General features: G+C 46.4%; 1 protein-coding gene across 5 annotated transcripts in view; it reads right to left on the bottom strand.

Annotated features, from left to right (window-relative positions):
• LOC129381196 (uncharacterized) overlaps positions 1–24686 on the bottom strand; it is a 49115-nt gene that overhangs the window by 11659 nt on the left and 12770 nt on the right. For all 5 annotated transcript variants that reach the window (XR_008609418.2, XR_008609417.2, XR_011891258.1 and 2 more), the window contains one exon: positions 14669–14723. Coding sequence is in view for 1 of the 5 variants with exons in the window: in XM_055063868.2 (XP_054919843.1) it covers positions 14669–14723 (55 nt within the window). In the remaining 4 variants the exon portion in view is untranslated. The remainder of the gene's footprint in view (positions 1–14668; positions 14724–24686) is intronic.

The raw sequence follows: 24686 nt of genomic DNA, 5'->3' as shown, positions 1-24686 counted from the left end.
GTTCCTGTCGAACAATGGCTTGCACGAGGGGAACTGAAAAAGGGGTAGCCTCAAGGCTATGCAGACAGAAAGCAGCGGGTGCCATCGCGTGCAGTTCACGTTGAAAAATTCGCACCACGTCCTCTGATGGCAACGCCTGCTGCTGTGCAGGCTGATCTTACAGTCATATTACAGTCACGAGTGCATGTTAGCACACCTGTCCATATGTGTATATAGATCTGTGTGCATTGCTTGTGCATATAGTATGTATCTGAATGTGTGTATATATGCATAAATGCGAAATTGTATATGTATATGAGTATGTATGTATTTTGTGTAATATTAAACTAGGTTTTTTCTTTTGTTAAAAGTGCAGTTGTTTCCAATATTACTTTGTTGCAAGTGTTGCATCTTTTGTGATGTTTCTGCAGTGCTCTGCTGTCAAACGTATAAGGGTGCGGGACTCTCGTCAAGCTGTACCCCAGCTTTTAGTCCTGTCTCCTCTTTTTCAATGTGAAAAGAAATAAAAACACCATTCATTCATTCATTCATTCATTCATCTTCACATGTCGACGCTGGGGCAGTATTGGGAAGTCGTGGTGAATGGGGGCAGGAGGCGTCGGCTTTTGGCCTGCTCGAACTGTCAGCACTCTTTGATCATAGCATCAACTGTAGAGCAGCTTTTGCACATGGGCAGATTAAAGGCGTCGTCAGCAATTCCCTTGAGCACATGCCCTACCTTCTCAGCTTCTGTCATGTCGTGATCAGCTTTACGACAAAGCGCCAGCACGTCCTGGATATACGAAACAAAGGACTCCGTGGGGGATTGGGCACGAGAGGCCAGTTCCTGCTTTGCGGCAATTTCACAGCCAACTGTTTTGTCAAACAACTCTGTTAACTTCTCTTTGCATTGGTCCCAGCTGGTCAGCTCCTCTACATGGTTTTCGAACCACACCTTTGCCGTGCCTCTTAGGTAGAACAAGGTAGAACAACAGGTTAGCTAGCATAAGCGTAGGGTCCCATCTGGTGATTCCACTCACACGTTCGTACATAGCCACCCCACTGTTCAAAGTCGGCGCCATCAGTCCCGCAGAAAGTTTCGAGATCCTTGGGTTACACAACCACAACCGAAGGGGACAGCGACATAGCGGGCGATGGTGACGTTGGAGGCGGCAACGACATTGATCCTGAGTGCTCACAGTCATTCATGGCGAGGGCAGTGATGAGACGTCCACTGTGGAGCTCCTTTTCCAGCCGTGGTACCCCGCACCTTCCACCAATGTGTTATGGGGATGTTGGGAGTATAAGACTATTTACAATGCATATACAAGCAGAGTCAATCGGGTTAAAAAGGCTGACTAGTAACAACACGCAGCAGCCAGTGTCTCGCGATCTTCTTCCTCTCTCTCTTTCATCCTTGAGTATCTGTGGCACGTTTGTCCAGCAATCGGTGGATTATAGTTGCCGTCGACCACTTAACATGCTATGCAGACTGCAGCACTCCCAGCTGCTACAGCGTAGGAAATCGCCACTATTATACTGCGCCGTTTTATGCTTGGTCATGGAGGGCTTCATGAACTCTTCAGCGACCGAGGCTGTGCCTTCCTGTCTGAAGTCGTTTAAATATTGCTTGCTCAATGCGCTATTCATCGCACATGCACTGCCTATCACCGGCCAACCAATGGTGCCACGGAACACTTTAATTGCACCCTTGGTGAAACGCTCACTATGTACATTGCATCCAACCACTCCAATTGGGATGTAGTTCCGTTTGTCACCTATGCCTACAATACTGCAATGCAAGGCACCACCGGTTTCTGCCCCTTCTATTTTCATTATGGCCGTGATCCTTCGTGATCCTTTTCATACAATCAATACCATTCTGCCCTACCGACCAGACCCATGAGAATGCTTGCCAATCTTGGACGCCACAAGACAAGCTGAAGAATCTTTTGTCAGTTGGCCCGTCACTTCGGATGATCAGAAACGCCAAAATCGAAACACAATGCCCGCAACTCGACTCCAACTTTCCTACTCATTTGGTTGCTCGTCCGACCTGCCCACCAGGACCTGCTTCAAAACTTCTTCCTAAATACGATGGACCATACCGCATTCTGCAGTGAACTCCCGTCAACTACCTCATAGAGCCCCTCACACCGCCGTCTGGCATGCATCATGTACTGCGAAGTCGTCCACGTTCAGCGGCTCAAGCCCTATCATGATTCTGTGGCCTCATCTTCAAACTAAGAAGAACGCCTGGACGTAGGCAGCAGGATTGCCAACAGCATCACGTGCCACAGATACTCAAGCTGAGAGACTATGCTCGGTGAAGTGCTCGACCCGTCATCAGCCCATCATGTAATAAACCCCCTTTATAATATGTTGTGAATTTGTTACAATGTTTAAGAGGGTTTAGCAAAAGTCCTAGTTGCGTAGCGGTATAATTGAAAGCCATGTGTAATACATAAATTTTGTCCGCTTTATATATGTACTGTTAGATGCTGTGTAGTAACTGACTTTTTCATTGCCGAGTTGATTGATATTTTGATAGTTTTGTTTTCTGAAAATTTCCCATTCTCAAAAGGATTTTACTCAGAAATTGCTGGCAGAAATCAAAATTTGTCTTCCAAAAAGGTTGCTAGATTTCAACTTTTTCTTTGGTGCAGTGGTTGTGGAGAAAAAACTATTTCTCTGTTCCAATGTATTTAGGTAGGAGCCCTCGTGGTAAATTTTCCTCTTAATGGCAATATGATGTAAAAAAAAATACAGTATGGCTGTCTCGCCTGCACATAAATATTGAACTTGTATTATTTGGTTAGGAGTCCAAATAGCACACAAGTCAGTGAATATTCCAAAGCTGAATAGCATATAAAACAGGAGGAAGGGTGGGCTTCTAGAGGATCTAAAGCCTGCCACCAGAAATTCCAGCCTGGTCCCTGCTGCCTTTCGAGGAAAAAAACCGAACAGGGTACTGAAAAGGTGAATACACCGCCCACAATGAAATGGTTAAATCGTGTGCATCCAGTGGTCTGAGAAATGAAAGGAGTGTCACCAGCACAAACGTAATGCCAATAGAGTGCAACTGCAACACACCGTTTTGACGAATAGGAAGAAACAAATGGCGCAAGTGCACAAGCCTACACAAATGCTGCAAATGTGTACTATATCAGCACAAGTGCTCCAGATTCAGCTTCACTGCAACCGCCATGATGACCTTTGTATATCAATATAAAGAATATACCAACTACTGTGAAGAGAAGATGAGCAATAACGTTGAGAGTTTGAGGGTATGCTTCTGAAAAAAAGTGAAAGGCAAGCAACTTTACTATTTGATGTATGGTAACAGATTGCTATGCTCATTTCTTTGTCTCACTTCGCACAGCAAATATGAAACCCTCAAATTAATGTTCAGGTCAGGAGTTACAAAATCTTCCCGATCTCTAGATATGCTTACCTAAGCTGTTTTCGCAGCTACCTGAAGCCTGCGCAAAGCTTCAGAGCAGATGCTTTCGCAGTGCAAAACCCACGATAGCGATATGGTCCCATGAAAGCCATAATTTTATGGTGGCAATTGTTTGAAAGGGAATCAAGTTGCGGAGGATGCAGGGCTAAAACCATGTTCACTAGAAAAATGCATTTTCTAATTTTGTTTATTCTGGGATCTCAGACATATAAAGAAGCGCGTCCGTTAGTTTGGTTGCAATCTGCACCACAGAAATGAAGAAAATGAACTGTTCTCGTGGCTCTGTTCATGGCTCGCTGGTGAGAGTGCCTATAAATGCTGTAATCAAGACCTGGCCACAGAGTGGACAAGAATCTGAGCACTGAGTGAATGCCCACATTACAAAGATTGTTTTTCGCGTGTTCTAATCGCAGGAAACTTTCCATCGAGAGTTCCATTTTTGGTTAAAATGTAATGTGTGATTTATGTTCGCACGATATTGCAAGTAGTACAGAAAAAGCTATGGCATTATGTTTAACAACCACTTTAAGTAATCGAACCTCTAGAATTCGCTGTAATTAAAGGAAGTTCATTGAATGGAGTGCTTATGTACAGTGCATGTGCACTGAGCTAACACGTAACGAGTTGCAGAAGTGTGGCTTTAGGGCAGCATCGTGCGTGCTGCCATGAAGCCACAGCTCAAGGCAAAACTTGCTTGCAACTCGCACCCTAACTTTACGGTAGATTCCACTGTATTGCACAGCCACTGGCAATGTGTTGCAGCCATGGGAGAGAAGCATCACATGCCGATCACTTTGACGCCAGTGGCCACCTCGCAGAAGCTGTTGGAACTATAAAGGTGATGCCACAGCCTTGAAAATTAAACCACGCGCTACCTGATCACGAAGGCCTCTGGAGCACTATCAGCAAGCTAAGCAGGCTTAGCAGACATTGGCACACCGACTTCAACTGATGCCTTGCTGCTATTGGCGTCATAAAGTTTCATACAATAATTACTAAAAAAAATTGTAGGGTTTTACATGCAAAAACCACGATCTGATTATGAGGCATGCCGCAGCAGGGGACTCTGGAAATTTGGACCACCTGGAGTTCTTAAATGCAAAAACACCCGTGTACTTATGTACACGGGTGTTTTCGCATTTTGTGCTTATCGAAACACGGTCCCCGTGGCTGGGACATGATCCTGCGACCTCGTGCTTAGCAGCCCAACACCATAACCACTACGTACCCATGATGGGCTACAATAATTACTAGAAGGAACTCTGGTGCTAGCTATTGTGTAAGGGAGCTTCAAGTGGGGCTCGTTCAAGTTCAGCCATCATGGGAATGATGGGTAGTGATGGGTAGTACATGAATTTGCCTAAACTTCGTCCTGGCTTCAAATGGATTTGTAAACATAAGTCATTTCAACAATGTATCTCGTGGTAAATACTTAAACAGTAATAACGTCCAATGGCAGTTGCTGAACACAGGACCTGTTGCACAGAAGCCAGATATTGATAGCATTACACCACAGACCCATGCTTCGACAGTGGCATAAAACGGCCATATGAATTTCTCGCGGGCAAGCCACGCACATTCAGGCGCTTAGCGCGTTTTTATTTGGTCACCTCAACCAGCCAAACAGCTGCAATTAGCAGCCTGTGCATGTTCAGACTTCTGCCCTTAAAAAAGTAAAGATTGCTCTCAAATTTACGACAAGGAAAGCAGATAAAGCATAATAAACAAAGCCCCAAGAATGTCCGAATCCACAAGCACAAAGAACAGAAAAATCCATGTACTATTAACAATTCCCATGGTGGCTGAATGTTTGCAGTGCCAGAGTTACATCTAGCAATTGTATAAATGTCTATGATTGACATCACCACATGTCATGGCGGAGTAAAGTGTGGCACCCAGACCTACAAAAATTCAAGTATATGGCTGGTTACTCCATTCCCACCCACCCCCAAAAACATGCTGCATAAATGGGAAAACGTCATGTTAGATTTGGTAAGGTTCAACAACATGAACAGTGTCAGACTAAGCTGTGATCAAATTTAGGTAATTCTGAAGGGTCATGTCATCATTGTTCGTGACAGGACAGTAAAGAATGCAATCACCTGTGAATAGTCTCACTTTTTTCGACATCATTTAGTTCTCTCTTCTTCGCTGTTCCCAGTTCCTTAGGATTTCTCTCGATGAAGGTTCATCCGTAGCGCTGCCACCAGTTGTTGGAGCTTGAGGACGATCCCACCACTGGCATCCGTTTGTTGGATCTGGAGAACAATCCCAATTGCTGTACCCCAGATATTTGGACCTTGCCGTTGGGTGCAGGAGTTGGCTGAGGTTGAGGAGGACTTATAGATGAAAACTGGAGGTTCATTTACATTATTCACAGTGAGAGTACAAATAAATTAACAGTCATAAAGTCATTAGGGCTGGCAGCAACTCGGAGGCTGCGGCCCGTGGCAAGAAGCTCAAAAGAGATGAATGAAGGAATGCTCTCTTCCTACTCTCGGTCTCTGGCTTTTAAGCCCTTCGGTGTCTCGAAGTCACGTCACGTTCGGCCAATCGGCGAGCCCGCTCAGGTGACGCCATTTTCGGCCAATGGTACGCGCCCGTGCGATTGTGTCACACCCGGCGCCGAGAGTCGCTCCTTGGGCCCCAATTGTCCGAGGGCTTACTTCTCTCTGCGGTATTGCCTTCCTGGCTTGCAAGCGCCATCACAATAGGTGGATGGGGGCGACGTTTCAGTGCTACAAAGCAGCTTTGCTCGGGACCTGCGTTACCTGGAACCGTGCCAGGTTCCCGCTACACTTTCGGGAAGAGTCAAGCAGTGAATAGCTCCACCTGCGGTGCACAAGGTGGGGGACGCCAACTCGTTTGCACATGCCGTGCCTCGGGAACGGGGTAGATGTGCTTCTGCACTCCTTAATTAGCTGTGGCGCGATTCGATGTGGTCTGGTGAACTCGAAGGAGGCTCAGGAAAAGGTCCCGTATCTAACAGCTCCTCCTCACCCCGGAAGTTCAGAATGGTCGTGAAATCGATTCGCTGGCCATGAGGAACACTGAAAGAACCTGCAGAGCACTGGTATTGAGCCTCCTTTGACGAACTTTGGGATACTGGGCCCTGGAGAACGTACGTCAAACAAATAAAACAACACAGCGCTGCACCACGTGTAAGCGCAGGCTCTTCACCCCTGACTCGCCAGGCTATTACTGAGTCAAAATAAACCCTGATCTTTTATTTCCCCAATTTTGACAAAGCAGTTCCAACCACCTTTCCAAACTGCTATCCATATCTCCTCGAATGCCGACAAGACCAGAGTGTTATTGTTGTTGCAAAACAAAGGGTCGTTGTTGTTGCAAACAATGAAAACAGCCTAACGTAACTAAAGTGGCCTAACTTCACGAACAGCATGTTTCTAACCAATCGCAGTGGCGTACTTATCTCGCGTACTGCTGCCACTGAACAGTCTGGCCAACTCCACAGGTACGTAATCGCAAGCACTCTAGCTTTGTGGTCACTATTCAGAACGTGTACTTGCATCATAGGCAAACGTTTTATTATGCTTACTCACGTTTCTTCCTTTAGTCCCTACAGGACATGTAACTTACACGAGCAATTAAACTTGCGGGACTTACGCACTCCGCAGAACCCTTAAAAAAATGAGTCTGCTAATAGCTCGTTCCACGCACGCTCACTAGAGAAGTCAAAATACGGCTGCCCTCAACACACACGAGCAATCCAGTCGTTAACAATCTGCTTCCCTCCGTCCGCACAAGGACACGCGCTAATGGAAATAAGAACGCTTCTCAGTGCAAATCACGCACTTACTGAAAACCTACGCGCTTAACCTTAGAAAATAAAAAAAGCACTTATAAAAATAGAAGGTTAACTAATACACACGCGCCTTACGATAGGCCTCTCACCGATAACCTTGAGTCAGGTTACTCACACACACAAAAAAAGAAAGCCTATATACTCATTAACTAACACTCGAGAGACTAATTGTTTAAATAAAACACCTCTTTCAAACCTCGGAGCTTCTCAAATGAAAACAAAGAAAGCTCATACCTTACTTACTGAAAGAAACTCTAGCCTCAAATAAAAAAAATGTTAAAAAAAAAACATGTTTTACTTCTATGGAAGCTCTCTTGGCCTCCCGTTTCAAATGTTTACAACTGACTCATACTTTTGAGCCGTACTCGAGGTGGTCATGGTTCAAAAGCTATTCTGGCTACCCCAGAACAACAAAAGGGCCGACACACTAGCGGCTCCTTCAACACGTTACAGTTTCTGGCCAATTTGCGTCCTGCGGCCACGCTTTCATTACTAACTTGACTGACCTCGTCGCGACTCCCTACCACCTCGTCTCGTGTGCCATCTTGTGCTCCTTCGCACTACACGCTGAGCTTCGAAAAGAATGACGGAACGATGAGGAATATAACTGCCCCGTGCCCTTTGTCTGCGTCCGTGCAGAACATGCTTCTCGGCCTCCTTTGGACCGGTGGCTAAAACGTGTTGGATGCGTCAACATCGTCAACGACGACCGCACCTTTCTTTTCCTGGTGTCCGGCTTTTTGCGTCTATCGCTTTCTTTGGCGGCGCTGCACTACTCACCGCATTCTAATCTTTACCGCGCTTCTTCTACGGCGCTTTCTCTTTGAACTCTTTCTCATGCCGCCTTCTCGTGCTGGCCGGTACACATTTCGTCGGCCCGGATCGGTCTCTTACCCGCACAGTCCGAGTGATTCTTAACTAAATCATTCTTCTCTTGGTTACCTAGACTGGCGGAGAGCCGCACCGATCCCTGAACAATGCAGTTGTCTTCCCTTGAGCTATGGAGCTCGCCATCCTGAGAACTACTCTCAACTGCATCGTCCAGCTTGCACATCACTTCGGCACGCAGATCTGACGACATAGGTGCTCGTGTCCGTCGGGTCAACAGTACCCTGTACCTCGCTAATGACCTCGATACCATGAGATGCGACGCACACGCGCGGTAACTGTGCCAATCTGTTCGCAGCTGGCCTAGCTGTCTCTACAGTCCTCTGTTGGCACAGCACCTCGTTGCTCTCACTCTGGCCTTTAAAGGCCTCTGTTGCCACTAAGGTATCATTAGCGGCTAGTCCTTTCCGTTCCCCTATGAATGTGCAGCCAATCTCACAGGCACTACTCTTCTCGTTGGCTTTTGGCGAAAATCCACTAGATACTTCCTCATTCTTTTGCTCTGTACTGTCTACAGAATTTTCAGACAGGCGTTGTATTTGTTCCTTTAACTGCTGAAAAGATTGTATCTGTTTTTCCAATGCTGCCTTCTCTTTCTCGTACTTTTGCTCACGCTCACATTCTTGGCGCTCACGCTTACGTTCACGACGCTCACGCTCCCGTGGTTCTTGTATCACCTCCCAAGCAATCTTAATGCTTTCATCATCATTGCCACTATCTTGTATTGCCTTTATAATAGCTGGCTTTTTCATCTGTTCGTTCGCCTCAACTCCCAAATCGTCGCACAACAACAAGTCTAACCTCGTCGACCTTCTAAGATCCATGGCAGCTGCCCCGACTGGTGATTAGAACTGTTTTCCTTAATTTGTGCAAACACACAATGCAACAAATTCCCGATTCCTAGAACTATCAAAATAAACACACAACATTTGAAGTCTGGCGAATCAAAAGGAAAAAGCCACGCGCTCACTTACGGTTGCAGCACCCTGCCATGTGGTTCATTGGTACGCTGTTCCCGGTTTCTCAGGACTCTCTGGGTCGAAGGCTCGCTCTTCTTCGCTGTTCCCAGTTCTTCAGGACTACTTTGGCTGAAGGCTTTCTCTTCTTCGCTGTTCCAAGTTCCTCGGGACTCCTTTTGGACGAAGGTTCTTTTTCGCTGTTCCGGGTTCCTCAGGATTTCTCTCGACGAAGGTTCTCTCTTCTTCGCTGTTCCCAGTTCCTTAGGATTTATCTCGATGAAGGTTCATCCGTAGCGCTGCCACCAGTTTTTGGAGCTTGAGGACGATCCCACCGCTGGCATCCGTTTGTTGGATCTGGAGAACAATCCTAATTGCTGTCCCCCAGATATTTGGACGTTGCCGTTGGGTGCGGGAGTCGGCCGAGGTTGAGGAGAACTTTAAGATGAAAACTGGAGGTTTATTTACATTATTTAGTGAGAGTACAAAGAAATTAACAGTCATACAGTCATTACGGGCCGGCAGCAACTCGTACGCTGCGGCCCGTGGCAAGAAGCTCGAAAGAGATCAATGAAGGAATGCTCTCTTGCTGCTTCCGGTCTCTGGCTGTTAAGCCCTTCGGTGTCTCGAAGTCACGTCACATTCGGCCAATCGGCGAGCCCGCTCAGGTGACGCCATTTTCGGCCAATGGTAGGCGCCCGTGCGATTGTGTCACACCCGGCGCCTAGGGTCGCTCCTTGGGCCCCAATTGTTCGAGGGCTTACTTCTCTCTGCGGTATTGCCGTCCCGGCTTGCAAGTGCCGTCACAATAGGCAGATGGGGGCGACGTTTCAGTGCTGCAAAGCAGCTTTGCTCGGGACCTGCACTACCTGGAACCGTGCCAGGCTCCCGCTACACTTTCGGGAAGAGTCAAGCAGTGAATAGCTCCACCTGCGGCGCACGAGGAGCACGGGGGACGCCAACTGTTTGCACATGCCGTGCCTCGGGAATGGGGTAGATGTGCTTCTGCACTCCTTAATTAGCTGTGGCACGATTCGATGTGGTCTGGTGAACTCGAAGGAGGCTCAGGAAAAGGTCCCGTATCTAACAATCCCTACCACGGTCCCAGCTGACGCGCATACCTTTCTATGGGCCCAAACATCTGTTATTTTGATCTCAAGATTCGCCTTCGCCAAATATTTCGAACTTGACTGGTCAGCATCGCCGCAATACAGCCATGTTATGCAGAGAAATATAGCAAGACTGAAAAGGGGGCCACCACCATAGGACATGGTACACACTCCTCAAATATACAGGTGCACACACTCCATTTCTGGTGACAGTATGAGCACCCTGACGCCCAATTAACACACAGGCAGCCATTCAAAACTGTGAGGTTGCTGTCCCGATTGGAGCGCTCGATTTGCCTCCCATGTGTCTACGATACAAGACCATTAATGGGGCCTTGTACGAGTTCCAATTATACGCACGCACAGAGAAGTGGAGAACACCACCTGTGCATTCGAAAAATTGCAAAGAACAAGGTGGTAAGACAGAAAAAAAACGAAGTCTAGGGGACGTTTCCAACAAGCAGGGGTTAGTCCAAAATTCTGAAGGCTTGTTGGTAAACTTATTAGGCGTCTCTGTGCCTGTAATGCATATCTGCCAACCTGGCAAGATAAAAAATCGGGAGACTTATTGCGCCAACGGAGGTGTGTGTGGGGGGGGGGGGGGGGGTGCATTCACTGTTTCAATTTCTGGTGCACCGCACACACACTGCCTAGCCAACAGAAATCATACACACAAGCAGCAGCAACAAGATGCACCATGGAGGAAGGCATGCATCGAATGTAAAATGCAGGAGCTACATTGGCTCTGGCTTTAGTCGGCTTACTAGGCACTGTAGTCTGCTGTTTAGTCGATACCGATGGTGCTAGTGCGGCCGTTGTTGGTGATGGTGGCGATTACAATATGGCTGTAGATTCCATGGTGCCGGTTTCGCAAAAAACATTATTGCACGAACAGAGACCTTCTTCGGGAGATATAAGACAGCGATCGTACAATATGAAAGTTCAATAAAAATTGGGAGCTTTCCGGGCGAACTGGGAGGGTTGGCAGGTATGCGTAAAGTGACCAGAGACAGCATGGCTTATGTATAAATTAAGGAACACATGCTATGTGCTATAAGTGTGGCACCTATTCCCGCTTAGTGTTTCACTGCAGAGCACAAATGTATTGCGGCGAAGCTAACTAAAAATACTGGCAAACAGCAAGTCAGTTTTTTCTGCCATTTGCTTCATTTGAACAGACAGATAGTTCAACTAATCTCATCAGGATCACATCAACAAAATACTACAAACTATTTCCCCCACCTCCACACACACACACACCATAAAATGTGGGGTATTCCCTGCTGCCATGGAAATTCCAACCCAAGATGAAAGGTATACAAGCATGTTCAGGTTTCCTCAGGATGAAAAGCTGCGCAAAAAGTGGATATACTAAAGACTATGAGCAAACTTCATTCCTCACCACTCAAAGATGAGTAATATCAAACCTCTTTTAATCATTGTTGACGCACTTGCTTTTCGTTATTTATCATGTATGAAGAGCATTCATTCAGTATTCAAAATAACCTCTAGCTAACATATTGTGTCTTGCAGAAAGCTGTTACTTGCATGCAGGTAAGAGTCTTCAGTACGCCCGCAAGCAAGGTATTTTCTACGAAGACATTCAGAAAACAGTCAGCAAGGTGCACAATAACCATACCATTTCCCAGTGCTAGTAAAAAATAATGGCAACTCCTCCAATTATGACACCTGTGATGATGGGCATATATATGAACTTGTTCTCAAACGTGCTGTGGTTAAAATACTTGCTCGACTTATGGCAATGTGACCGGCGCCGGTGTTTGCCTGAGCGGCTCTGCGTACGGAGTCTAGTGGAGGCTCAGAAGTTCACAATGCTCGTGTTGCATTTATATAAATATGAACGCAGTATTTACGATTTCACCTGCTAAAGACAAAAATGATCATGTCGTCGTCATACTTGGGTTGTATTATTCCTTTTTTTAAAGAAATGTTCACCAAAATATTTCACGCATCAAGAAATGTGTGAATACACAACTTGGAGAAGTTACTGCAACCATAGATTCACGTAGTTCGTGCAGCACAGCACTAAACCATTGGCATGCATTCACCGCTACCTCGTGACATCACGGTGGCACTACTGATGCCTTAAATGTGCACGAACCACCCCTAGGGCTTGGCGACATTTAGAAGGCGGAGCATTGTGAGCATGCCCTGCTCCGCCGTAGGCTTCGCAGTGCAAGGCACTGAAGGAGTGGAAGCACCAAGAAGGCTGTTTGATTGCCAATAACTCTGCTTCTGCCAAACGCATTGAAGTGCTTTTTGAGACAAGGTATTGAAGCGAAGCTTTCTTTGAGCCTTCCTTCAACTTTCCCACTGCTGTAGCTGTGGCTGCTGCTGTCTGGCACACCGCGTAGGGCGAGGGGGGGGAAGGTTCAGTGTGTGTTTATATATGACAGGAGCGAGTCAGAGAGGAAAGGCAACCTGACAAACTCGTTAGGACCCTACTGCATCGAATGTGCACAATGCCCTCTGGAGCTCCCTGGGCCTCCTAACAACTGTAATTATCCATTACTCCCCTGAAAAGCATCCCAGAAACTGCAGTTCTCCCCTTTCTACTAACACTAACACGCACAAGGGACATAGACATAACTGTAGAGAGGAGCGGGCAGTTTCCATAGAAGGGATGGGGAAGGGGAGGATAAGGAAACGGTGCCATGAGAAGGGAAGAAAACGCTGCTAGTATAACACGACAGTCGTTGTGAGGAAGCTGTATAAACTTAGGTTCAAGGTACAGTAGAGTAAGTTTCTATTTCTGAGAGATAAGCACCACGCAAATATGTCAAGCGGACAACTTGCGCAGGGCATGCAGAAGCAGAGCAGCATTAATTAATGTGCACCACAGGGTCCAGGCAACATTACGGAATGGGTCGCGCGTCAAATCAACACTTCTGAGCCCGCCGAGGTAGCTCTGCGGCTATGGCATTGATAGAGGTCGCAGATTTGCTGCCGACTGCGGCAGCCGCACTTCGACGTGGGCGAAGTAGAAAACGCAGGTGCACTTATATTTTGGGACACGTTAAAGAACATCACGGTGTCAAAATTCAGAGGTCGCCACTACGGCATGCCTAATGTAAATAATGGCTTGTATTAAAATATAGGGGTCATTCTTCCTGCAATGAGTTGCTTTTATCCATTAGTGCTTTGACAGCGTATAAAACATCTGAAATCTTTCCCCTTGTGTGCAATTCTTACTAAGAAGTACTTGACTAGCACTCTGATCTCTTCCTTTTTAACATTGCCCACGTATATGCCTTTAGTTATGAATGTTCAACAAAGCACAAATACTGTACAAAAGACCGCACATTTTCAACCTCTTATTCTTCGTTTTGATCACTCTCGCATCCACGTTGCACGTGTGCTTCCTGGATGGAGCCGTCGTACAGGACGACAGATCTGCTGGCCGTACATCAGAAGTATCAGGAAAAGCTGCACAATACAGTCTCTTCCTGGAAATGCCTTATGACGGCAGATTTCCCATGCCAGAGAAGGCGCATTTGTCCCCGACAACGACAAGGTCGTCTAGCTTTAAGTTCGGCGTCCTGTGATGAGTGCGCAGAAACAGAAGACATTCTTTCTCCCTCTGAAGTAGCTCCTCCCAATGCCGAGCTCACAGTCGAAGTTGCAGTGCGCTGGCGCTAAGAGTAACAGTTTTCTCACTCTGTTGGCAAAATGATGAGATGCTCACTGAATAAAAAGTGCTAAGGCATCAGGACTTTTGTGGATGCAACGTCATCCTAAAAATAAGTGAGCGGACTGCAAGCACAGTGAGTAGGTCATAATTGAAGCTGCTCCATCCCGGGCAACACTTTAGTGCATCCTTAACTGTACTGATTACACACTCCCAAAAGCTCCGTTCAAGGTAACAACGACCACCGGATTCTCTGAACGTGATAACCACCAGCAAGGCCACCACCAGACAATTACAAAAGCGGGCACCTATGATGCAAGATGTATCTGCTAATGTGTCCGGACATGCTCTCCCAGAAAGATTAGTCTGGTCTGACCTGTAGTTCATGCTATGAGAACGATGTACTACGCTCCATGCTCCATCCAGTATGAGTACCCCTTGTTCTGTAAATAAGCTTGACTTTCCTATGTAAATAAACTCCGCGTTCCATTCCTGTAACCTCTCAACCTTGTACTCATCACTAAAGAAGAAACCCTTGTCAAGAAAGCTCGGACAATGGCGTAGGCCCACTCAGCTTCCATGTGATGCCCTGTAGCGCAGGCCAGCTACCCGTTACGAGACGCACCAGAGAGCGATCCTCAGTTCATGCCAGGCTCCGAGGCCACAACTCTGATATCCTACACTGTGCAACTTAATAAAAATTCGATATCTTACTAAAGTAACCTGCATTATAACCTATGCCTGCCCAAACTTTTGGTATGGCCACTACTGAGAGGCCACCGAACAATGCTAGCTTACCTGTTGCATTCCTGGTGGTGCTGGACTTCACCTTGGCAGCCTTGCCATCTTTGATCTGCAGCACAGCACAAAAGTCAGGTTTCACTCAATAAGCACAATGAGGCACAACCTAAAAACATGTCATCTAATTTGCAAAGTTGACTTGCAGCAATTCATATTTGCAGCGATTATAATGACTATTGCAAGTAAGAATTACCTTACTGCGACTAAAAGTTCGGCAGCATGTTAGATTCCTAGGCTGTAACACGTGAAGATGAAAGCCTTATGCACGCTTGGTAATGCAATAAGTTATACAATTGGAGCAGTCAGACTTCTTGCAAGACATGACGAGGCGCAGTGTGAAGTAAACATGAGGCAAGCCATTGTCAGCGAGCTTCAGCCACCTCTTTACGTTGCCGTCCCACATTGTTGCGTGGCTGCTTTCAACGTTTGGCTTCTTCCGCTTGTTTTTGATATTTCTACTTTACGTTGCATCCTTTCAGCAGGCTTTGAGCAGCTTATAGCATTTAAGTATGCTTTATTCATTTTGCCAGGGAAAGCAGCACTTTTGGTCGAACACCTTGCTCCCGCTGCTTCGCATGTCACACTTCGTTCCTTGCTTGGCGAGCATATTCGGCTGTAGCGTATACTTCTAAGGGGGGTATGCAATGCATTACTGATGGCTCGGATGCATGTTTTCAGCTTCTTTTTTATTGAAATGTATGCTGTTCTGCTTGTTGTATGGATGGTTTCAATGAATGTATGCACTGTTCGCTTCACTTTGCAGAGTGCTTGTCGCCTCTGCCTTCAGGGGGTATAAGTCATTGCACTTTTTGCTCGCTTTCGGGAGTACGAGCCATTCAAAATTGTGGGATTTTACGTGCCAAAACCACGATCTGATTATGAGACATGCTGTAGTGGGGCACTCCGGAATAACTCGGACTGCCTGGGGTTCTTAAATCTGCACCTAAATCAAAGTATACACAGGTGTTTTCGCATTTTGCCCCCATCGAAATGTGGCCGCCGTGGGTATGAGCCATGGCTGACGATGGTATTTTTGGTACCACTCAATTAGATGCCACGTTTTTAGGTATGAGCCATTGTAACGAGCCACTTAAGGCTTTCACCTTAAAAATGACCTAGAACAGAATTGTGAGTTAGCATATGAATGGATATATGCATAAAACAATTTTATCCCCTTGAAGTGCTTGGCCACATTTGTGGACACTTGATTTCAAGCACCTCCTACTCTATAAAAATGCAAAATAATAAAGCAATTTGGGAAGTTTTGGGAAACACCCCCTAAGTTTGTGAAAATGAACCAGTAGTGTCAACTTCACGAAGCAAACTAATTGTTCTGGAAACACCACGGAAAAAATGGCCACTGCGACACTTTAGAGTATTCATGTTTAAATGGTAAAATAGGGCTCTGTGAATACAAAATAACGGCTTATATCCATGTCATGAATGTAGCACCATAACACGTAATGCCTAAAGTTGGTGCCCACATTTGTGGACAAAGGGGCCTCAAACGCACAGTGCTGCTGAATTTGCTCTCAAATGAGCAGTCTTTTCCCATGCTTGTAGGTTCAAAATGATTCATTTTGACTGCTTTACACAATGTAGAGTGTAATGTGCATGTGTTACTAAATGAAGCAAAAATGTCAGAAATAACATCACCAGTAAAGACGATGAGCAAAAGGAAAACAAGGTGAAAGCGGGGGCCATCATTTCGACAAGTGGACTTGTCTTTTTCAAGGAGCCATATGCTTTCCTCAGCACAGTGTGTGTATGTGTATATACACAGTTGCCGACCCGATTTTTCAGGCTCCGAAAATTCGGACATTCGGTCTGCTTCGCGGCACCGCCATTCTCCCCATAGACCATAATGTATACAACTGCCGAAATTTCAGACATCTTGCAACCTCTCGTCTGATTTTTTGGACACTCCTTGAGCCAACTCGATTGAGAGCACCGTGCATCGACTCTAACCGGTGCATGGTTCGACTTGCTGAAAGCCATTTTTGTTTTGAGCGGAGCCTCCTTGCTGCCCCACGAAGTGGTGCTAATGCAAATCCCTGCTCATCATCATCGTTTCTGCCTGGTTCGTAGCTCCAGCAGTTCCGGTCTCAGCTTGGTAAGCCATGTCAAGACAATCCAGCAGCCGATTTGTTTGTTTCTTCGTGCACGACGCTGCGAGTAGGCCACGTTTTTCGTGTGTGCGACTGGTGGCGGCGTGGTGATGTTTGCTTTGTGTGCTGTGTCGAGGTTGTGGTGATGCAACGTGGCATACCGAAACATCGCGTGAAGTGTCTAATGGCGCCAACAGTGCCCGCGCAGACTGCTCTGGGGGAATGCCGGCAAGCGGGTGCCAGGAGGCCTAGGATTTGTCGCCATCCGATGTGCTCCCTACTGACGCTGAAAATGTTCTGCCAAGACCTGCGCAGTGGTTGCATTGCAATTCTGGACACCGTCTCATTTGACAGTTTCGCAGGTGCTGATACTGCTGTACTGACATGCGCAGAACTCGACAACAGCGAGATCATTCGTCAGGTTTCTGCTGCGCCGCTGGACGACGACTCGGAATCTGAAGATGACGCACCATGTGCGACGCTGCCGTTGCATGCGGAGCGTGCACAAGCAGTGACTGTGACCGTACGACCCTCTCCGAGATTCAGGCTTATCTGATTGCGCATAAATGGAACAGCGTGCAATGGCGCATTCACGATTTCTTCAAGCCTACTGCCGAGCCCGAATAAGGGCGTGGAAATAAAGGATTTTTTTTTCTTGATCTGCTTTTTCGGACACTTGTTTATTCGGACATTTCCGCAGTCCGTGAGGTCCGAATAAACTGTCGGCGACTGCATATATCTTCTAAACGCGAGAGAGGGCAAAGCGGGTGGGTTCGGCAACGAGCGAAGGTGTGTTAACGGCGAAGATGTACAGTTGAGGATAAAGGGGTACTGTGCACAAGGCCAGTGACACTGCCGTCTGTCAATCACATGTCAACGGCTGTGTGTCATTCAGCGTGTGAACGGCGTGCACAGCATTCCTCTATTACCTGCTTCACTGGTGGTCGTGGGCTATCTTGTCTGTGAAAGAGAAAATAGAAGGAGTGGCAAAAAACTGGTGCTCTTGAAAAAATTATATATAGAAAAATGGAATAAATGAAAGAAAGAAAAGGAAAGGCAAAGAAAAAAAGAAGAAAGAAAAGAAAAGTAAAATGAAGAAAAAAGAAAAGAAACAGAGCAACCAAACAAAGTTGTTGACTATAGCTTGAAATTTAGCATAGCGAATAGATTCTGAAGTTCCCTTTGAAACGTTTATGCCTATTGGTTGCAATGTCTTGAACTTATGGATAAGGTACAATTCTCTGCATTTTCTTTCTCGTTCAGAATGGAAATTGGGCTGTAAGATGTAGAGTTTAAGTGCTTCGAAGTGACGACCTGGTTGGTTGAAATGCTCGGCGACAGCTCTGGGAAGCTTCTTAGATGTATCCGCGCAATGTCCCTTTAATCTAACGTTCATTGTTTGTCCCGTTTCGCCGATATATAGTTACTTACAGTAAAGAAAACTTGTGAAGGTTTCGTTACTTGCATGCAATATACTTTCTTTTTCTGGCTTGAGGCACCGTGCCGATAAATGGGGACACCACAGAAAACTTAAAAATCAATGTTTTTTTCTTCTACCTTTCGAAGACCATTCACGTGAAGTGCAGAGAGCACAAATTGGCGCTCGTATATTTCTTTTAACTTGGCACTCGTGCCTGGAGGGGTTATACAAAGCAAAAGGAAATCGTGCACATTCACATTCCCGACGTCAGGGCAATGGATGCTGAACCAGGTAAGCAGCAGCATTTTGTAGTGGCACTAATAATAATTTTGTAGTGGCACTACTCCATTCCTTTCTTCCCATACACATGTATGCACTGAACTTGCACCACTGCGGCTGTAGCCTGTTAGGCCTAACCAAACTTAAGGTGTGCATCAATACATTCTGCTTATTAGATTGCAGCTGCATGGCTATCAGCAGTAAATGCAAACAAATGGCAGTGAAAATGAGCCTCCAATGCCAATATATGACGTTTGTGGCAGAAAACTTGCGCTCGGCAATAGAATGCCCCTTCCACAACCCTAATGTACTTACAAGCTGTGTTCGTAAATATTGGCACTCATTCAGTTGGTACACAAAAATGATACATGTGGATACTGGAGGTCTGTTCAATTCGACTGTAGGCAGTGCTGGACTAATGCTCCTTTCATTGGTGCAAGCATGGTGTCCCCTGCCTGCTGCAAGTGAAGTACAGGTCCAGTTCGTGAACTTCCTGCACCGCTGCGCATATCAGTGCCGATGCAATGCAGCATTGAAGCAGCATATAATTTCTCCAGTGCCGCAATAGTAGAGGACACTGAAAGAAATACGACTGTTGCTGAAGGGCATGCTGGCAGAGATCGTGCCACTAATATGCAACAACAGCACCAATGCCCACGAGAGAAGCTGGTATTTGTATGCGGTCTCCAATGTGTCTGAGATAGACCGAAAAGGCACTTTAACTTAAAGGTGCCCTGAACCACTGTATTTAGAAGTGGAGAAAGGCATTTGAAGTGAAAATAGGTTATCTCAGAAATACTTTGCCGCAAAACGTACTTCGGTGCGTTCAGCAGAAGTGGAGCTATTGGCAAACAGCACCCGCTGTGCTCCCGTTACTTTTCAATGTCTTGCACTGCGAGGCCTATAGCAGAATGGGACGTGCCCACAATGCTCTGCCTTCTAATTTCACTGTGATGTGGCACACAGTTCAAATTTTATTTTGGATGTTATAGTAGATGCTACGACTTTCGATTTAGCCGCCTACAATGCGCTAAAGTGGGCCAAATGCGGTTATCCTCAGCGAGCCACAGTGCACTTAGCCAGTGAACTGATGGTGGTACCTTGCAACGGCCGTGCTATCTACGCTACGTAATAGACCGCAGCTACCAATAGTAGCCGCATACGGGAATCCGCTTTATTACGAAATAAAGCGTCCAGAAGAGAATTAGGAGTGGGCTTTTGTTGAAAAGAGAGCGTCTGAGAGGAAGGTGACCTCACGCTCTGCTTGCGAGCTCCCCGCGTTGCGTATGACAGCAAAACTTGACCGAGATATTCACAGCAGTAAACGCTACCCGCGGACTGTGTTATTTCACCAAGCCTCAGGACCCCTTTATTTTAAAGTAATAGCCACTCATGTCTTCACAATAGTGAGGTATCCAATTTCTGTTCTCTCAGCAGCATACATGCCAGCACTCCAACTAGACCATCATACTCCTCATTTTCGCTGCTGGAATCCCGATGATGATGATGATGTGTGGCGTTTTATGGCGCAAGGCCCAGGTATGGCCAAAGAGCGCCATGACAAGTGGTAATGTTAACGATGTATTGTGAATGGCGTGGACAATGAATTCCTCATGGTATATGTGACCTGGCTGTAAAAGGGCCTAAAACCTGTCGCTGTAAATGGCATAAAATATATAGGTGACAAAATAATGACACTGACTACGTAGTGATGTGGGCTATGGCAATGGGGTTTCGTTAAAAACATGATGCAACAAAACATAACAATGACACTTTAGCTTCAAGAAAGCCCTGGAGTACAAGGGCTGTTATATGTGCGCTAAAGATTACCTTGCCAAATGATTTTCACAGTGTCTGTTTCAGCTAAAGACTCTGAGACTAATTTCAGATTAAAAAGCGGTTCATTGCCAAGAAAGAATGTCAGGTGAGAGGTATATTTTCGTGATATGCAGAAGTGAAATACTTTTTCCTCTGCATTTCTATTGCAGGGCGTTGAATAAGAACGTGCAGGACTGTACGATTTTTGCTGCACTTGCTACAAGTCTGAGGATACACCCCAGTCAAGAGGAAAGAGTGAGTGCCACAAGTCAGTCCTATTCTTAATCGGCAAAGGAGCACTTCGCTATATCGTGATGTTTTCTCCGATATCCAATGTCATAATTTGGGTTTGATGAAGTGCAGTTTATTAGATATCTGAGTATTCCACTGTTTTCTGTCAGTGGATTTTCAGCTTGCGACGTAAGTATGGTTTAATAGCTGTGGCTGGGATGGGCATGTTTGTGGCCGTGTCGCTAAAAGCTACTGAGGTAGCTTTCTCGTCAGCAGCTGCATTCCCCTTTATGCCATAGTGGCCAGGTACCGCTGCTGGAATCCCGAAGCACTAGGGTGGCTTCAAAGGGTGCTATACTAGCAAAGAGCCATTGTACATTTTCCACTATTAGGACTTGAGACTGACTCCAACCAAATAACTGAATTTTCTTAGCCCGACGTTTCGGAGCCCATTCGGCTCCTTCAGGGGGTTGTTCTTCGGGAGGTGGCGGTGTGCCACTTTTAAAGCGTCTTTTGTAAAGAAAGGAAGGGGGAGCACGGGAGGTGGGGAGAAACTTCACAGACGGAAAGGTGGGGGGAAACAAAATGGGGGGGGGTGTTGACGGCTGCCGTGGTGCTGGGACTTGCTGGGATGACCGGTGCTGGGGAGAGTGCTCGCGAGGGTGCCCTTGATGGGAGGCGGGGGGGTGGGGGAGGTTACAGGGTCGCGGCGACGGGAAGTGTCTCCTCACCTCCCGTGCTCCCCCTTCCTTTCCTTACAAAAGACACTTTAAAAGTGGCACACCGCCACCCCCGAAGAACAACCCCCTGAAGGAGCCGAATGCGCTCCGAAACGTCGGGCTAATAAAATTCAGTTATTTGGTTGGAGTCAGTCTCAAGTCCTAATCAATTTCCCAACCAGACAGGCAATTCTGTCAAAATGTTTAGCTTCATTTTCCACTATGCAGCCGCAAAGATGTCAAAAATGGACATTCACAACAGATGCTTGGTAATGCCAGCAATGAAAAGTGCAGTATGCGTGTGCAGAAGCAGAGTACCTACACCACACTGGCACTTAGGCATAAGTTTCCAGAAGGCACTAGTGCTCCGCTGCAGTTACACATATGAACAGGTGCTGCATGAGCTTGGAACTGCGCAGTGAACTAGTAAAATGTGGAGCTGAATTAAACAGACTACAGCATTCGCACTGTTTTGTGCTGCCACAATCCCCTGCCAGTGCAACACATTTTCCACGTCTGTTTACATGCTTCCTTATACTACAATACACCGTAACATTAGGGGATAGCCTACACCATTTGGACATGCTTCTCGAACTTTTTTTCAGTGATCTTTCAGAGGTCCATAAATTGCATGGAACTGTGTCAGAACAGCAGGATTACTGTGGCAGTGAAATTTCATAGCTAAAAAAAAATGTGTCGCTAAAAGAGCCATTGCAGATTTTGTGCTCTTATGGTACGTTGCAGAATGATGCTTTTCATCGAGCAGTTTGCACACAACTGACACACGGGCTTTGGTACTTTTACAATGAACTGGCATATCACTGGGAAATTATGGTTACTCCTGTCTTCAGAACACCTCCATGCACAAAAGCTCTTGTAGTCTGAAATCACTATTCCATTTGACCATTCTTTTATGCTCATGCTGAGACATTTATGGAAGTCGATGTCTGGATTTACGATTCCAGCAAAAGCAGTTGTGCCCCACATTGATGAAGATTCTGTGGGCTCTTGAAGCACATTACATATGGTAGGCTATAAATGTTGGCAATGATAGGTTTCAAGGCTACACACTGTTTCTTCTCTGCAGTCGACTGATCCTAACCATCTCGAATAATCTTGCCTCCAAAAGCTAGCCCAACAAGTGACCCTGCACTCAGCGGACTCACCCCAGTGCTTTGCTGCCAGTAAGTTTTAAATTTTAGTAAATAAATTTTTTAGTAAATCAAGTGCTTTGCCAACCAGGTTGTGGCTGGAAACTACGTCTGAGCAACTTTGGTCATTTATTGCAACAATTGCATTTATCTTCATTACAATGCGCTAGTGAGGCAGCTGTATGTTGCTGCAGCACATGTTGCCTTTTCAGAGAAGCACACAAGTGTGGTGGCGCAGGACGTTAAGACCCAACCGCAACATATGATGAGGCAGCCCAACATTTTGTTTTTATGACTTCAATGAGGCTCCGTCTAATCCCCTGTCAAGTGGGCAAGGTAAGTGCACTTATGGGGAGTGTACTTCGAAACCTCGAGTGACAAGTCAGGTTACACGGTGCTCAATGGGAAAACAGAGCGCACTTGCAATAAAAAAATGGAGACACACTAAAATATTGTTTTTTGAAAATGTAGATTAAAATTTAAAAAACTAAAAAGCTATTGCTTTAGTTGCATAATAAATAAAAAACAATCTTAATCTATGTTTACTTACAAAAAAACAAAAGTGCACTAAAACCTCGTTAATTCGAAGTCATCAGGACCGCAAAAATTCTTTGAATTAGGCGGGTTTTCGAATCTACTGAACACAAAAATGCAACCCAGGCAAAAAATTTCACTGTAGGAATGCGCTACCTTTATTCGGCAACCTTTGGATTGCTTAATCAGAGACGCTGGTTTGCCACGTCCTGTAGTTCGAGGCTCCAAGGGTCACGTTTTCTAGTTGACCAGCTACGTACAGCATTTGAGAATTTCCACCGTGGCACCCAACAAAACTGCGGATAACGTCCAGCACTCCGATAACTTCCCCGAGAGTGGGTGCTCGGGTGGGCCCGTTAGAGTCGTCGTCATCGCTGTCATCGCACATGGTCGCATCAGCGGTAGCTTCACTCTCCAAGTCTGAGTAGCACATTTGTTGATCATTTTCAAAGTGCAGATACTCGGCAAAGCCAACTGCACTGGATACGCTATACTCTGCGCAGAGTGCATTGATGCAGTCGCAATACTCAGCTCCTTCATCAAGTGCACATGAATAATCAGCATCAGCATCAACAGTGCTTTCCTTTGAGAAGCCAGCGTGTTCAAAACACTGCATGGTCAAAGTGGGTTCTACTTGCTTCCATGCATACACAATAAGACATATGACCCCAAGGAGGTCGATGGAGTACTCCTTGCCGTTGTCGTAGCAAAGGAGCATGCGCTTGAGCAGGTGGTGGCGGTAAACCTTCCTCGTGTGGTGAATGATGCCTTGGTCCATTGCCTGCGAGATCGACATGGTGTTCGGCGGAGGAAATGCCATCCTGATACCTTTCAGGTGTGGGATATCACCATGCACCGGGCAATGAGTACAATCTTGCCTGTGGTCGCGAATTTGCGGTCAAGCTGCCGAACGTAATCTTCAAATATTGCGCCTCTGACCCAGGCTTTCTTGTTGTGCTGGTAGATAAATTCATCGCTTGGCGGCAGCCATGCATCTTTAAAGCAGCGAGGCTTCCCACTCTTTCCAACTACGAGTAGCGGCAGCTTGTGTTTACCGCACATGTTCGCGCCGAACAGAACGGTAGTTCTTTCATTGCCCTGCTTTCTGCTGCAGCGTTAGTCGTATGCTTTGGCATCTTCGCTCACTGGCACTTCTGCACAGTTCAGAAAAAAAAAAAAGGAACATAACCCATGCTGCAACACCCTTAATCACCGCACCCAAAGAAACGACGCAGACCAGCATTGCGCACACAGGTCACCGCAGGCACGGAGAGAGAATGGGCGAACGGCAGCCAGTGGCAGCGACACGCAACATGCACCGACGCTGCGACTGCGAGGAGCGCGCCGAGTGGGGGACGAGAGCACGTGACAAAAACCGGTATGCCCGCTGCACTGCAGTGAAGCATGTCTTCCCTTTTACAGGTGCGCGCTTCGGCACTGTGCAGGGCGTACCGCGGACCGATTTTTGTGCTAGCAGTACTCCGGGTCGGGCACTTCGTCTATAAATAATCGCGATTGCTAAGTGGCGTCGCCTCGCGGCTCTGAATGGCCGTCGTTTCGTCGGGTTTGCAGTGAAATGGGGATCGGGAATTGCTGCATGGCACCCCAAATGTTCAAAATAAGCGGGTTGGCCTGGGCTGCCGGTTCGAATTATCTGGTCAAATTTACATAGGAAAATACAGGACCACAGAAAACATTCGAATTTACTGGGATTTCGAATTAGCCAAGTTAAAATTAACGAGGTTTTACTGTGTT

The sequence above is a fragment of the Dermacentor andersoni genome, chromosome 1 (assembly GCF_023375885.2).
Source record: "Dermacentor andersoni chromosome 1, qqDerAnde1_hic_scaffold, whole genome shotgun sequence".
Classification (NCBI taxonomy): domain Eukaryota; kingdom Metazoa; phylum Arthropoda; class Arachnida; order Ixodida; family Ixodidae; genus Dermacentor; species Dermacentor andersoni.
This window is presented reverse-complemented; position numbering and strand designations above follow the sequence as displayed.